This window comes from Zootoca vivipara, chromosome 2, assembly GCF_965207765.1.
Source record: "Zootoca vivipara chromosome 2, rZooViv2.hap1.1, whole genome shotgun sequence".
In the NCBI taxonomy this organism is placed as follows: Eukaryota; Metazoa; Chordata; class Lepidosauria; order Squamata; family Lacertidae; genus Zootoca; species Zootoca vivipara.
Genome location: NC_142584.1, coordinates 40615204 through 40628926, shown reverse-complemented (window position 1 = coordinate 40628926; position 13723 = coordinate 40615204). Strand labels below are relative to the sequence as shown.

Genomic DNA, 13723 nt, shown 5'->3' with positions numbered 1-13723 from the left:
AAGCGGCTTTGTCATGCTGGCCACATGACCTGGAAGCTGTACGCTGGCTCCCTCGGCCAATAACGTGAAATGAGCACCGCAACCCCAAAGTTGGTCACGACTGGACCTAATGGTCAGGGGTCCCTTTACCTTTAATGATGGTTGGCCGGTTCTTCTGTGTGCTCAAGTAAAACTACAAAGTAGAAGCTGCTGGCATAGTTCTGCTGTGTCTATTATGTCATCAAACGGATATAGATGGGCTTTAAAAGATGCAGTCTGCACACAGTGGCCAACACCTTCACCTCTAGCCTCTGTACCTTAAAGCTTGGTTGACATGTGCAGCTGCAGTTTGCATACTGAAAGGAGAGACTTTTATATAAGAGCCTGCTACTTGCTGTGCCATCTCTTAACTTTTCTAAGTTGAGTGTTGGAGAAGCAGCACCTCAATAACTGGGAAGGTAAAGAATGCAGCAGTCCAGGCCTGGGACGGGCAAGACATGTGGCTGCTTACTTGTTTGCTTTTACCACAACAGCAAAAGGAGATTTATAAAGCAAATCCTGCAGAGAGAGTACTATACTGTTCCTGTTGTAGTTCACAGAATGATTTGCTGTAGTAAAATGACGTAAAGGGATGTGTGTTTACCCTTTTAAGTCCCAATGACTTAAGTGGCACCTCGGGCTTTATAACTTGAAGTTTTACTCGGGAAATATTTGGTTGAAGTCAACATCACTCTTCCAGCTGTTCGGATAGAATCATCTCCCTCTCCTCCCATCCTCCTGATGGGCGCACACACACCTTGCCAAAATAACCATTTTTGGGTGTGGCATGGTGTGCAGGGGAAGCTTGCGTGGTGCTTCTGCTGAAGGGCTGGTTAAGTAAATCCCGTCCATTGAAATTTATCAACCAATCTTAGTCACAGTCATTAATTCCAATGGGTATGCTCTGAGTGACCTGTTGGAATGGCACACTAAGCGGTCTTAAAAGTGTCATCATAGCATATATTTTTCCCTTCAGTTCCTGTGCAGATTCTCTCCAACCTACCTACATCCAAACCAATACTATAAAAAATTAAAAAATGCTATACCAAGTATGCAGCTCTATTTGTAAAGTGTCTATCATAGCCTACTTTCCATAATTTGTATTTGTGCAGCTGGGCCCCCTATAAGGTAAAGGTAAAAGGTAAAGGGACCCCTGACCATTAGGTCCAGTCGTGACCGACTCTGGGGTTGCGCGCTCATCTCGCATTATTGGCCGAGGGAGCCGGCGTATAGCTTCCAGGTCATGTGGCCAGCATGACAAAGCCGCTTCTGGCAAACCAGAGAAGCACATGGAAACGCCGTTTACCTTCCCGCTGTAGCGGTTCCTATTTATCTACTTGCATTTTGACGTGCTTTCGAACTGCTAGGTTGGCAGGAGCTGGGACCAAGCAACGGGAGCTCACCCCGTCACAGGGATTCGAACCGCCAACCTTCTGATCAGCAAGCCCTAGGCTCAGTGGTTTAACCACAGCGCCACCTGGGTCCCTCCCTATAAGGTAAAGGTAAAAGGTAAAGGGACCCCTGACCATTAGGTCCAGTCGTGACCGACTGGGGTTGCGCGCTCATCTCGCATTATTGGCTGAGGGAGCCGGCGTACAGCTTCCAGGTCATGTGGCCAGCATGACAAAGCCACTTCTGGCAAACCAGAGCAGCACATGGAAACGCCGTTTACCTTCTATACCTTACACTAAAAAAAATAGGTCATAGCAGGATTTCCCCCAGGCTTAGTTCTATTTTATTTTTTGCCATTCCCAAGACCCACACAAATTTTGTTGTTCCAAGAAACACACAGGCTTTGCCTGGGCAAGGAGTCTGTTATGGTTGCTTGCCATGCCAAAAGTCCAGTTCAGCATCTTATAAACAGATGCACGCATAGTGGATTGAGCAAATAAACCCTCTTATGGGAGCCAGGAGTTATTGTCCTTTAAACGAAAAGCCTCCCTCACCCCATTCCCCTTCTCAATATGCAGTTATGTTACTGAAGTCCAGCACAAAGCGCAGTACGCAACCACTTCTCAGGAAGAACGGAATAATAATTGTGAACTCGACATTGACTTAATCTGGAACGCCCTACAGTTGCTACCAAGTTGAAAGCAATGAAGGATCAGCACAATGGGAATTGAAAGTTCTTTACTACAGTGGTACCTCAGTTTATGAACACAATTGGTTCCGGAAGTCTGTTCATAAACTGAAGCGAACTTTCCCATTGAAAGTAATGGAAAGTGAATTAATCTGTTCCAAATCGTAAACCGAAAATTCGTAAACCGAGGTGTTCATAAACCGAGGTTCCACTGCATTTTTTACTGAAGCAGAATCTTCCCTTACAGTTATCAGCCAGAGCTGTTGCTTTCATTGTAAATCTTGGGGGGGGGGAATCAATCCTAATTTATTATCTACTCCCAGAGGTACATTGAAGTCAGAATGAGGAACATAAAGACTTCCGCAGCCTCAGACCAAGAGTTCATCCACTTCAGCATCCTGTTTTTGAGAGTGGCTAGACTGCCAGCTGGCTCTCAGAGGTAGCCTGCCTCTGAATCAGGTGTGTCCATTTAGTTTATAATGGCAAACAGCTAGTGCTAAGACTCTGCACTGGAGCCAGTGGCCATCATATCATACGACAGCCTTCCACCAGCTATCTGACATAGTTCTTTAATAAAAAAAATCTGTCCTTGGTCTGTTTGGTAAGGGTGGAAGCATGGCCTGTACATAGGGAAGAGATGGACTCTTGCCACAACACACACAATTCATACCTCCCCTCCTCCATTTAATTATAAAGCATCAAGTATTTGGCCTTTCCTCAAAGTATTTCAGATGCTTAATGGCTTTGGTTGCCTTTTTGTGTGTGTACGCTGCAGGACAATGCATCAGTTCCCAGCATCAGCCATGAGGTTAAATACTCGTACAGCTAAACAGGAGCATCATGTAATTGTTTTAAAAGATCAACTTCTGGCTGTGAGCACCACAAACATTGATACCTCTAGTATGTCAGTCCTGAATGAATTTCTGTTCTGTAGTGATGTTCATCGTTGACAACCCAGCTGCTTTTGGGCTAATCTCAATTTAAATGCCACATAGTGCTGAAAGTAGCTAACAATCCTGTACTCAGCTGTAGGTTCTACTCACTTCGACTGAGCTTATCCCAAGGTAAGCAGGTATAGAACTGCAGCCTAAGGATCCTCAGAGTGTAAGAGCATCTGTATAGCCTAAGATGCTGGTGCTGCATTACGGCTTCCATCATTCATGACCATGCTGGCTGGAAAGCCAACTTCTGGGGGGGCCACAGGTCCTCCATCCATTTTAAGTCAAGGCAGCACATTTGGAAACAACACAGGACATCCAGAGGCATACATTCTTATAGCTCAGCCACTTGTAGTCCCAAAGTTACAGTTCCATCCCATGTTCATCGGCAAATACTAGTCGCAATCACTTATTCAGAGGGAAATCATGGAAAGTTGCAAAAATCTGTTAGAAGCATTATTTTCTTAATTATCCTCTGTCCACTTCTCTTTCAGGTGGGTATGTGGGCTTGGATTGCATCACCATTTCCAAGGAGAAGCCCATGAAATATCAAGCATTTCCTTGATATTTCAACCATATACCCAAGGCATCACCGATCAGCATTTGGAGGAATGACCACTTTGCCAGAGGCCAAGTTGGTGAAATGGCCCTAGAACAGGCACCCCCAAACTTTGCCCCTCCAGATGTTTTGGACTACAATTCCCATCTTCCCCGACCACTGGTCCTGTTAGCTAGGGATCATGGGAGTTGTAGGCCAAAACATCTGGAGGGCCGCAGTTTGGGGATGCCTGCCCTAGAATATCTCCCACTCCCTGTACCCCCATTCGCTTTTCGCCACCTGTGACATATTGCTTCTGCAGCAACATTGGGTGCTAGACCACCCCTGCACCATGATTGAAATTAGGATTTTAAGCAAGTTTAGGGAAATGTCTGTGATTCAGTCTCTGACTAGGTTAAGTAACTGTTATGTGTTCAATTCAGGTAGAGCAGAGCTTTCCAAACTCTGTGTAGCGACACCTAATGTGTCAGTGTGTCGTGCAAATGCTCCCCGCTCTCTTCCCAGTGCTGGAAAGGGGTTAGTTTAACCTCTGGTTTGCTAGCAAAACTGAATTACTGTGTCACGAAATGATGCATGTCTAAAAAGTGTGTTGCCAACATGAAAAGTTTGGAAAGCTCTGAGGTAGAGGGAGCCAGGTGTGAAGTCTCGCATTGAAGTGGGTGCACGTGATTCCGCAGCCCAGTCCATCCCAAACCTTCGGTTTCAGCTTCACATCCAAACTAGATTTCAAATAAAGGTTGAGATGAAACTTTGTTGGAACTGAGTCTGACCCAAAGTGATGGAGCACTTACCGGGTATTTGACCAGCTGTAGTATTAAAATACTATTTCTCCTCATTAGAATGGTCCAAAATAAATCCTAGCCCTTTAAGTGTTTAACTTCCGGTCGCTAGATTAGCCTAGATCAACATAAAAGACTGTGCAATATGTTGTGTCCACCTTTACTAAGGAAACTTCGCCTTTGGATTTTGTAGATGTTGAATTAGTGAAGACATTCCCGGTTCACACCTCAGCACAGCCTTAGCCAAGGCTATTTCCCCTGCACAAATTTCCAAAACCTGCATGTTACGACCTGGGCCCATTGCCATCCAGCTCAAGCCTAGATCCCAAAGCGCAAATCTGTTTGTTTGTTTTTAAAAACCACACAACCAGCCAACACCCTATTTGTGTTTTCATCAGCACATGGTCATGTATTACCAGCCCTTAAACTGTACTATAGTATATCTAGGAATGTAGTATCCTGAAGCCACTTTCCATCTTGTCTCTTATTTGAACTACCCTCTGCACTGACAGGCAACACAACCTTGTCCCATCGAAGCCTCATAGAGGAATTTTCAAAAAACTGCACTGGAACAGCCTTGCTTGGCTTTGTCCACTCTAATCTACACCTTTCCACTGTGGATTATTAATGTCCTCTCCTCTTTCCACCCTTGCCAGTGTCAATAACAATGAAGTAAACGAGCAGCCCAATTCTGTAGCCCTACTCTGTTCCCAAAAGGACAGCACGAAAAGTTGGAAAAATCACTCCCACTGTTGAGTCATCTAAATTGGTTCCTAAAGAATTTCACCGCCTATGGCAGCTCTTATTGGTGGCCAATAAACAGAATACATATTAGAACCCAAAAATCATCTTTCTTTTTTTTTATTCCCAGCTCTGGACAAAATAGTAGGGTCTAGTGCAATAGGGGGCAACATGCAGCCGGTATGTAAGCCCCTGAGGCACTTTTGTGCTACGACATTGAGAACCTCTGCTTTCAAAGTTCAAACAATAGGTTTCTAGCCCTCATGGTTCCAAATAAAATATCGAGAACATAAATTCAGTGTGCTCCTGTCTAGCTGTACATTCCTCTAGGCATGCATGTTGGGTTGTGTCTTGAGCTACGTACGCTTCTCTGTTTCTGAGTCACAACTAAACAGGGTAGTTACTGTCTACCCACTGATCCTGAAACTGTACTAAGGGCCTGTCTACATTCCAAATTTAAACCAGTTTCAAACCTCATCTGCCACGGTTCTAAAACAACAAATTCTAGGAACTGTTGTTCTGTAAAAGGGTCTAAGATACTACAAAAGAGTTCTCAGCAGCCTCACCAAAAAGTTTTCATCCCTACAGTTCTTTACAGAAAGCCGTGACAGTGAAGCAAGTTTCAAACTGTTTTGTGAAACAGATACTTACTAAGCAACTGGGGTACTCAAGAGGTGTGCCCTGAAAAATCACCAAGAAAGCTCAGATTTTGTGTTGTGTGCCATAGCTAGATCCTCTCCATTTGGTGTGCACAAAGAGCCAATTTCACTGTAGTCTTTTTTACCACCTCCTCTTGCTGTTACAGTCTACCTTTGCGGGCTTGGCCTGCTTTAACAAGAGGAAATCCTTTCTTAAGGCAACAAAAACCACCACCCCATTTTTCGTAACTAAGAACAGGGCTAAGGACCATTTCTTTTCCTCGCCCTTTTCAGTCCCCAAAGTGTTTGCTCCACTTATTTTATCTGCTATAGGAGCACCAGCTAAGCTACCTGGTTGTGAATATACACAGACAACGAGTCATCTGCCTCTGCCGTCGCTCTGCCGCCACAAAGAGACCTTCCCTAAACCCTAAGTGTTTCATTTTAGACCTCCTGGTGATGGTGCAAATGTTATCACACTTTTTACCCCAGTTGATTATAGCATTGAAAATTGAGCCAGAACTCCAGAGTTCTGCTCCCATCCCTGGACTAGTCAGAATACATCCCATAAACCGATCAGCAACACCACTAGGTGACACCACCACCCTCAAATAAAAAAAGGAGAGAAAAAGAGAGCAGAACTCAGGACTTCCACCTCTTTTTACACACACTTTTGTCCTTTAGACACATGTTCATTTTAGGTGATCCAATACCCCTTTCCAGAAGGCTAACAAGTCTGGGAATACTAAACCAATTGGTTTTTTTCCAGTTTAAATATTTATATTTTTTAAAAAATGGGAAGAAAGAAATAATAAAAAGCAGTTGACTCTGGGCAATGACCATGAAAACTGGAAGAAAAGCCTACCCAAACAGAAAAGAGAATAAAAAGATATTTGATTAAAACTTCTTGACACCTCCAGCAGGCTCCATCTTTGTCTTCTTGAGAACAGCAACAAAGGGAGGGGAGCAGGTAGGACCATCAAGTGCTACTGTGGTTGCTGTTGTGGTGGTGGTGGTGAAGGGGAAGGGGGGGTGCTGAAGCACAAATTATCTCAATTATACTGCGGCTGGGAAGAGGAACAAAAACCACATCTTTCCACCCTTTCCCAAGAACAGACAATGCACTATGGTAAGTAAAATGCTGGGGTAAGTAACACAGACAGGTTGGGAGAAGGATGGGATTTGTTTTGCAGCCCTCCCTCCCAGTCTTTCCTATCTCTGGACAATCAGGGTAGAGAAGCCGCAAAGCCTGGATCTTCATTTCTGTCCTCCCCACCCTTTTCACAAAAATCTGGCCAAAGTCCTTCTTCCCTTCACAGCTGCTTCTCTTTGTTTTCATGGAGGCAGAGAAAGGCTGAAATGACTTGAGACAGTAGCGGTTGGCAGAGTCCCTGTTCACTTCTCCCCACCCAAGCTCTCCACACCCTTCGCGAGCTGCGCCCGTCCTCAGCCCATGAAGGAGTCGCCCTCGTCCTCCTCGAAGTGGCACTGCTGCAGCACCTTGATGTGGTACTCGTAGATTTTGAGAGCAGGCCCCAGGCGGATGGATAGGCCGGTCAGGACATCGGTGCGCTGCATCAGCAGAAGAGACTTCCCATCGATCTCCTGCAGTGGGAGCAACAGAGGGACAAAACATCAGGGCATTTAGGGCACAGGAATTCCCCCCAGTAAGAGATGGAATATAGATCTTCCCCCCACACACTTCTTTTAAGAAAGCAATAGCATAGGTCTATATTAAGAAGGAATCTCCCTCCTCAGTGAACTGGAGGGAAGAAGGAAAGTGTTCTATAAATCTAGACGAGCTTCCAGGTTGAGGAATGGATATGATTGCACCTTGAATTTATGCACATTTTTTTGCCTATCTTGAATCCGTAGTCCTTTCCCATCCTTTTAACACATATTTAAGCATTATCAATTACGATTCATGCCACTGGTTTAACACCCATTAGGCCTCCAACACAAGTCACCAGGAAATGCCCATTCTAGGCAAAATTTCGTATTTTGAAATAGTCACAAGAGTATTTTTCAGTCTTTTCTATCTGAACACAGCGCATAGGAAGCATGACAACACCTCTCTGTTGAGCTTAGGTCGCCGTGGGGCCTATGGAAGGCTGGCTCAAAGGCGGAGGTGCCCATAGACAGCATCCAGATGACAAGGCGGGATGCTTCTAGGTGCAGAGGCCTGGAGAGGGAAGCCTGACTTTGGCCTTGGTTGGTGCCATTGACAGCTGTAATTGGGCCAGGCAGAGAGCCTTGATTACAAGAGGAGAGAGGGCTGAAGGAGCCAAATCCATACTAAGGGAAAGAGGCCCATGATGCAACAGGCAGAGAGGGATAGGGAAGATGTACGTGGGATAACACTCTGGATGCTTCCTAGGAACATAAACACACATTAAAATAGGATTGCTGAGCTCTAGTAACTTTCTTTTTCCTTAAGTGAATAGCCAGTCAGAAGCACTGGTGGGGGGTTGGGGTGGAGTGGCAATGAAACAGATCTCTAATCATTAGCGAGCACTTCTATTATTTGCAAGGCAGGTTTTTTAGCACACAAGAAAACCCCATGGTGACTGCTGCTTTGATGTACAATCATATGCACCCTGGTTCGTGTTTTACATTTGACAAAGAGCCCCTAAGCAACTAGGAACCGAGCGTGCACACATGCCAATCCCTACCCTGTTAAACATTCAGTGCCAGTCCCATTCAGGGCCTTCTATTTCGCTAAGAGTTCAGCTTGAGCATTAATCCCCAAATCTTTCACTTGGTATCCCAAGTCTCACCTGTTCTTGAAAGGCAGATGCTTGCTCAGCAAAACCAGCTTCTGTGAAATAATCCACAACATCACTCACAGTCCACTCCACTGGGTCAGAAGGCTTCTCCTTCACTGAGCTACGAGGAGGAGAGAGAGAGAAAAGAGAATTCAGACCCCAGACATCCAATGGCCTCCTGCTCCGCAATGAGAAGGGGACTTCTCACCAGGAGTTAAACAGAAGAGGGTGCATGCATGGATCCAGAATAGGCAGGGGGTGGTAGATCATAAAAAGAACCCAACTTGAGCAAGAGACTAGTTTTTTCTGTACGGGGCCATCCCACCCCAGTAATTTCTTATGTGTATTTTTAAACCACCCTTCAAATATATTGCGGGAAGGGGAGGGGTTACAAGAATAAAACAAAATGTGAATAATAAAGTAAGTCAAATGCCACAAAATGACAGAGAGCAAGAACTTATCATCCTCATCCTCATTAACTTCATCTCAGAAGCTTGGGTTAAAAAAAAAGACACCTGCTTGGAGCTAAAAGGAAGAATTGCATCTTGTCAGGGAAACATCTTTGGGCAGAAGATATTCCATCACTTGGAATCACATTTCTCTGGTTGCCACCCACCTCACCTCAGTCAGCGAGGCATATCCGGAGACAGGTGGCCCTTCAAGTTCCCTTTGAACAATACAGGCATGTCCAAAGTCCATTTTGGGGGCCTAATCCAGCCTGCCGGTTGACTTAATCTGGCCCCCATGGCAGTATATGTCCTGGGGTAAAAGCCTAAAAGCTCAACAACTTTGGTCGGCCCTCATGCATGTTCACTTCATCAAATCTGGCCCTCTTTGAAAAAAGTTTGGGCACCCCTGCACTAATGGAATGGAAGCCAGTGTGGCACAGGTAAAACATGATCCTAACACCCAGTCCCAGGCAGCAATCAAGTAGCTGCATTCTATACAAACTGCAACTTCTGAACAGTTTCCCAAGGCAGCTCTATAGACAGTGCATTCCAACAGTCTATCTTGGAGGTTCCCAGAACATGGATGACAGAGGCCAGGCTAACAGGAAGCCTATCCTAGGAAACAGGAATGGAAGGCCCCCATTGAGAGGCACCAATATGGCATAAGACCCACCTTGGGCAGCAGCCCTTCATTCACTCTGACAGCAGCTTCATTTCCCAGTGTGTGCAAAAGCTGAGTGCTGCTGCTGCTCCTTCTCTTAAGAACCAGCTGGGGTGAGGCAGCAGCTACAGCTCCTCCCTCATTTCCAGAAGCACCAGGGTAGAATGAGGGGCAAGCTTACCCAGATGAAAGCCCTTCTAGATGCAGTCAACCTTTACTCACTGCTGAATAAGTCTTGTCTGTTCCTTTTCTAGATTCCCTTAAATAGGTGGTGGCACTGATGGCAGGGACTCAAGTGTTCTCTCCTTACAGGGGGCCATAGGTGAACTAGCTGTCATTAAACAAAAGGGTTTTCGGTGCCCACTCAAAACTTACGTGCAGCTGAAGGGTCTCCCATCTGCCTGGATGCCAGGTCTCCCAGGGGATGAGGGCACAGAGGGCTCAGTACCTGCAACAGCTGGTGACACTGGGAGAAAGTGAGGGGGGGGAGAGAAAAAAACACACCAATGGGAATGGGCCTAGTTCTCTTACAAAGCACCAACTAGCTGGTGAATGAGTGTGTGTACGTGTGTGTGTGTGTGTGTGTGTGTGTGTGCCTGGAGCCCTTTTGAGGGAGAGAAGCCAGTTTTAATTCCCATGGCACAAACACATGAGAGCCAAAGCCACCTTCCTACAATCCAACCCCCCACTCCTCATCCACCCATAACACTACTGACCTGGCCTAGGGCTCCTAGGCATAATTCTCAATAGTGAGTTGCACAACGACCCCAGGGGTCTGTTTACACTGGAAAAACCTGTGGAATAATCTCATCACCATCTCCAATGGTTCCTCCATTAGGATCTTTTGCTATGTCCCTCTAGGGCAGGCATCCCCAAACTGTGACCCTCCAGATGTTTTGGCCTACAACTCCCATGATCCCTAGCTAAGAGGACCAGTGGTCAGGGATGATGGGAATCTGGAGGGCCGAAGTTTGGGGATGCCTGCTCTAGGGACTGAATCTCCCAAGAAAAGTCAAGCTTAGCCAACTATTCCCCCCCCCCGCACCCTCTGCCACTCCCTCTCAACCACCCTATACCCTATACCTGCTCTGTCTGGCTGCTGATAGGCGCTGCCATCTTTCTTGCTGCCCCCCAGATGGTGACAGGCACTTTCTCCAGGCCAAGAGGCCTTTGTATGACATTGCTCATTTCCTTCATGGTGGGGGCGCTCTGATCCTTTGTTCAAGGGCTGCTCCTCGAGGGAGCGCAGGTCTCTGGTGAGGGCACTGCTGGGTGGGATCTCTTTCCCACCATGCTTGCTGTCCTTACAGTCCCCGTTCACCTGGCCTATCCCAGGTCTGCTGTAGTTGCTGGCCTCATAATCTTGTGCCACCTCTGAACCTTCAGACATGGTGGAGGCTTCATCCTCTTCTTCCTCCTCTTCTTCTTCTTCTTCTTCACCTTTGACCTCACCTGCCTTCTGCAAACATAAAAAGAATACATATATTTAGAAATCCAGGCCCTGCTTCCACAGCACCCTAGACTAATCACCCCTGTGTCTAACTCTCCAGGCTTACTCAATGTTGGTGCCTCAAGTTCCTTGTTTCACTTTTATTGACTTTACAGTATGGCCTACACATAATTGTTGTTAATGGTGCTTACTGTCAGGCTAAGGGTGTATGGGATTCTGGCCTTTTGCTAAATCCTATGCCAACTTTCCTGGGAGTTAAGTACCACATACCTCTGTGGCTGTTACTTCTGTCTAGACATACACAGGTTTGCACACTTTGACAACTAACCCAAACTACTTCCAGGTTACTATGTAATTTTACTCAGAGCCCTTTCTTGTAATCCTGCTTCAGTTCCCCCTATTTGTTCAAAATGAGTTACAGTACTGTACTTAGAACCAGTGGTGCTGCTAGTCTCTGTAAAGGTGAAGGCCTCCAAAATACTACCGCAAAATGCTCAGAGGCTCTTTGAAGCACGAGCAGGACCTGCATTCTAATCCAAGAAGAGATGGAATCAAATTTTAGCCACACCATCCCTCCACTTGGCTTTGTTGGGCGGATCTGCCTAGCCATCCTTGAAACAGAAAACTTGCCAAAAAAAAGAGAGAACCAAAAGGGGCTTCTTTTTACTGGACTGTAATTGTATTCTACCCTTGATAATTGCTCTGATCCTTACTGGATTGGGTTACATTCCAGAGCTGGTCACCCTCCTGGCCAACACCACATGATTTCTCCTTTTGTGCTCCCCCCTCCGCTCCCCGTTTGCATTCGCTGCCTTACTACTCCCACCACCTCTCGACCTTATTGGAGGTTACAGAACCCTTTAGGTCAAGCACAAACTGACTCTTTGTTCTGTGTTTATACGGAGCCTGGCACGGCCTGAGTTTGGCGGGGGGGGGGAGGTCAGAGAAGGGGCCACTGTCCAGGGCCCAACGTGCATCCTCAACGCCGCACAAATGTCTCCGGAGGGCCACACACGCAGGTGAGCGGAGCCCCTCCGCATGCCCGGGGGTGGTTCTTACCCGCTCCCCAACTCGGCCCCGCAAGTTCCCCGCGGACCAGGCGGAGTTGTGCCATCCAGCGGCGGCCTTTCCGCTCACCTTCCCACAATACTTCGGAACTGCACGGGAGAATGTCGCCCCGTCGAAGCCCAGGCACCAATCGTGGCGCCCCCTCTCGTGCCAAAGCGATTTGATTGGGCGCTGCCCATAACTCTTCCTCCCAGACACACGCACACCTGCGCGAGCGCCCGCTGACAACATTTGGGGGGCTGGGCGCCGTCTGCCCTCCCCGAAAGCGGCTCCTCTCCGGCGCCCGCCCCTCCGCTCCCGCCCCCCCCCCCCGCGCCCAGTGTTCGGGCACCCCCTGCGCGCGCACTCCTCCGCTAGGTCCGTTTCCGTCCTGGGGAAGCTGAGCTCACCTGTTCCTCTCAGCCCGTGCGCCCCCGCCGCCCCGCCCCGCCCCCTCCTCCCACCCCACCCCATCCCCCCGCGCGCGCCGCGGCAGCCCCTCACCTTGTTCCTGTAAGCCCTGGCGCTGGGCGCCCGGGCCTGCGCGCCTCTCTCCGCCCTGGGCAAGGCGACGCTGTTGCCGCTGCCGCCGCCCCCGCCGCCACCCAAGCGGGTCCTCTCCAGCCGCTCCTCTTGGAGCAGCCCCTGCGCTCGGCCTCGAGTCACTCGGCCGCCCCCCGGCGCGGCGCCGTCGCCGCCCAAGTAGCGCACAATCTCTCGCAGGCTGACGGGGGAGGGCTCCTCCGGGGCGGGGGCAGGCGGCGGCGGCGGCGGTCGCTCCCGGCCGGTCCGACGAGGAGGAGGCGGCTGCGGCGGTGGTGGTGGCGGCGGCGCGGCTGGCTCCGCGCGAGGCGCTGCACGCTGGGAGGACCGGGGCGTCGCGGTGGCGGCGGCGGGAGCGCTGGGCGGGGAAGTGCGGGCCGGCCGCTGCGGGGCCGCGGGGCTGGCGGCGGGCGTTCCGCCTCGCCGAGGCGGCTGGACCCGCGCAGCGTTGCGGTACGAGATGCTTCCCTTGTAGCTGACGCGGAGCACGGCGCGCTGCTGGATGAGCTTTTCCAGCTCGGCGCGGGTGCGCTCCGGCTCCGGGCCGTGCCGCCGGCGCACCATGCGGCAGATGCGCTCCAGGTCCGGGCGCGCCTTGCGCGAGCGCAGCGAGTCGATGGTGTCCAAGATCCACTCCTGGTAGCGCGGCGCCTCCTGGCCCGGGGGCGGCGGCGGGGGCCCGGCCATGGTGTTGCCGCCTCCCCCGGGGCTTCGCTGCCCCCGTGCGCCGCTCTGCCTTGGCCTCAGCTCTTGCCCGCGCGGCGCCAACTAGACCCTCCGCCCGGCAGGCGCTGCTGCTGCTGGAAGCGGCGGCGCGCGGGCTGGTCCGGGCAGCGCGAGCTCCTCCCTCCCCTTCCCCCAGCCGCACGCGCCGCCGCCTCCACCACCGCCCGAGCGGGACCCGCAGCCGCTTAAGGAGGCGCTGTTGCCTCCCGTAGCCTCCCTACACTTGGCGGCTTAAGGTGGAGCAGGAGAATTCGCAGCGTCCCCTTAGCGGCCGCGCCGGCTGGAAAGGGCGCTCTCTGGCCGCCTCAGGCAGAAGTCAACAGCAGGAA

At 49.6% G+C, this 13723-nt stretch overlaps 1 protein-coding gene across 1 annotated transcript; it reads right to left on the bottom strand.

The window, feature by feature from the left end:
* Positions 1 to 5205: 5205 nt before the first annotated feature.
* On the bottom strand, positions 5206 to 13496 carry SAMD1 (sterile alpha motif domain containing 1). The gene is made up of 5 exons (XM_035099281.3): positions 12630 to 13496; positions 10712 to 11087; positions 10004 to 10094; positions 8531 to 8639; positions 5206 to 7358 (listed from the first exon to the last, which is right to left on the bottom strand). Exons 1-5 carry the CDS (start codon positions 13353 to 13355, stop codon positions 7200 to 7202), a joined length of 1461 nt encoding a protein of 486 aa, XP_034955172.1. The 5' UTR covers positions 13356 to 13496; the 3' UTR covers positions 5206 to 7199.
* Between the last annotated feature and the right edge of the window lie 227 nt (positions 13497 to 13723).

What these genes read in the sequence shown, in the direction of transcription:
- SAMD1 (XM_035099281.3), bottom strand. Translation starts at nt 13,355, where the DNA reads ATGGCCGGGCCCCCGCCGCCGCCCCCGGGCCAGGAGGCGCCGCGCTAC. An exon ending in GGGAGACCCTTCAGCTGCAC is followed by an intron (nt 8,640 to 10,003) that starts GTAAGTTTTGAG and finishes TCCTCCTCGTAG; the next exon opens with CTCAGTGAAGGAGAAGCCTT. An exon ending in CATCTGCCTTTCAAGAACAG is followed by an intron (nt 7,359 to 8,530) that starts GTGAGACTTGGG and finishes CTCCCACTGCAG; the next exon opens with GAGATCGATGGGAAGTCTCT.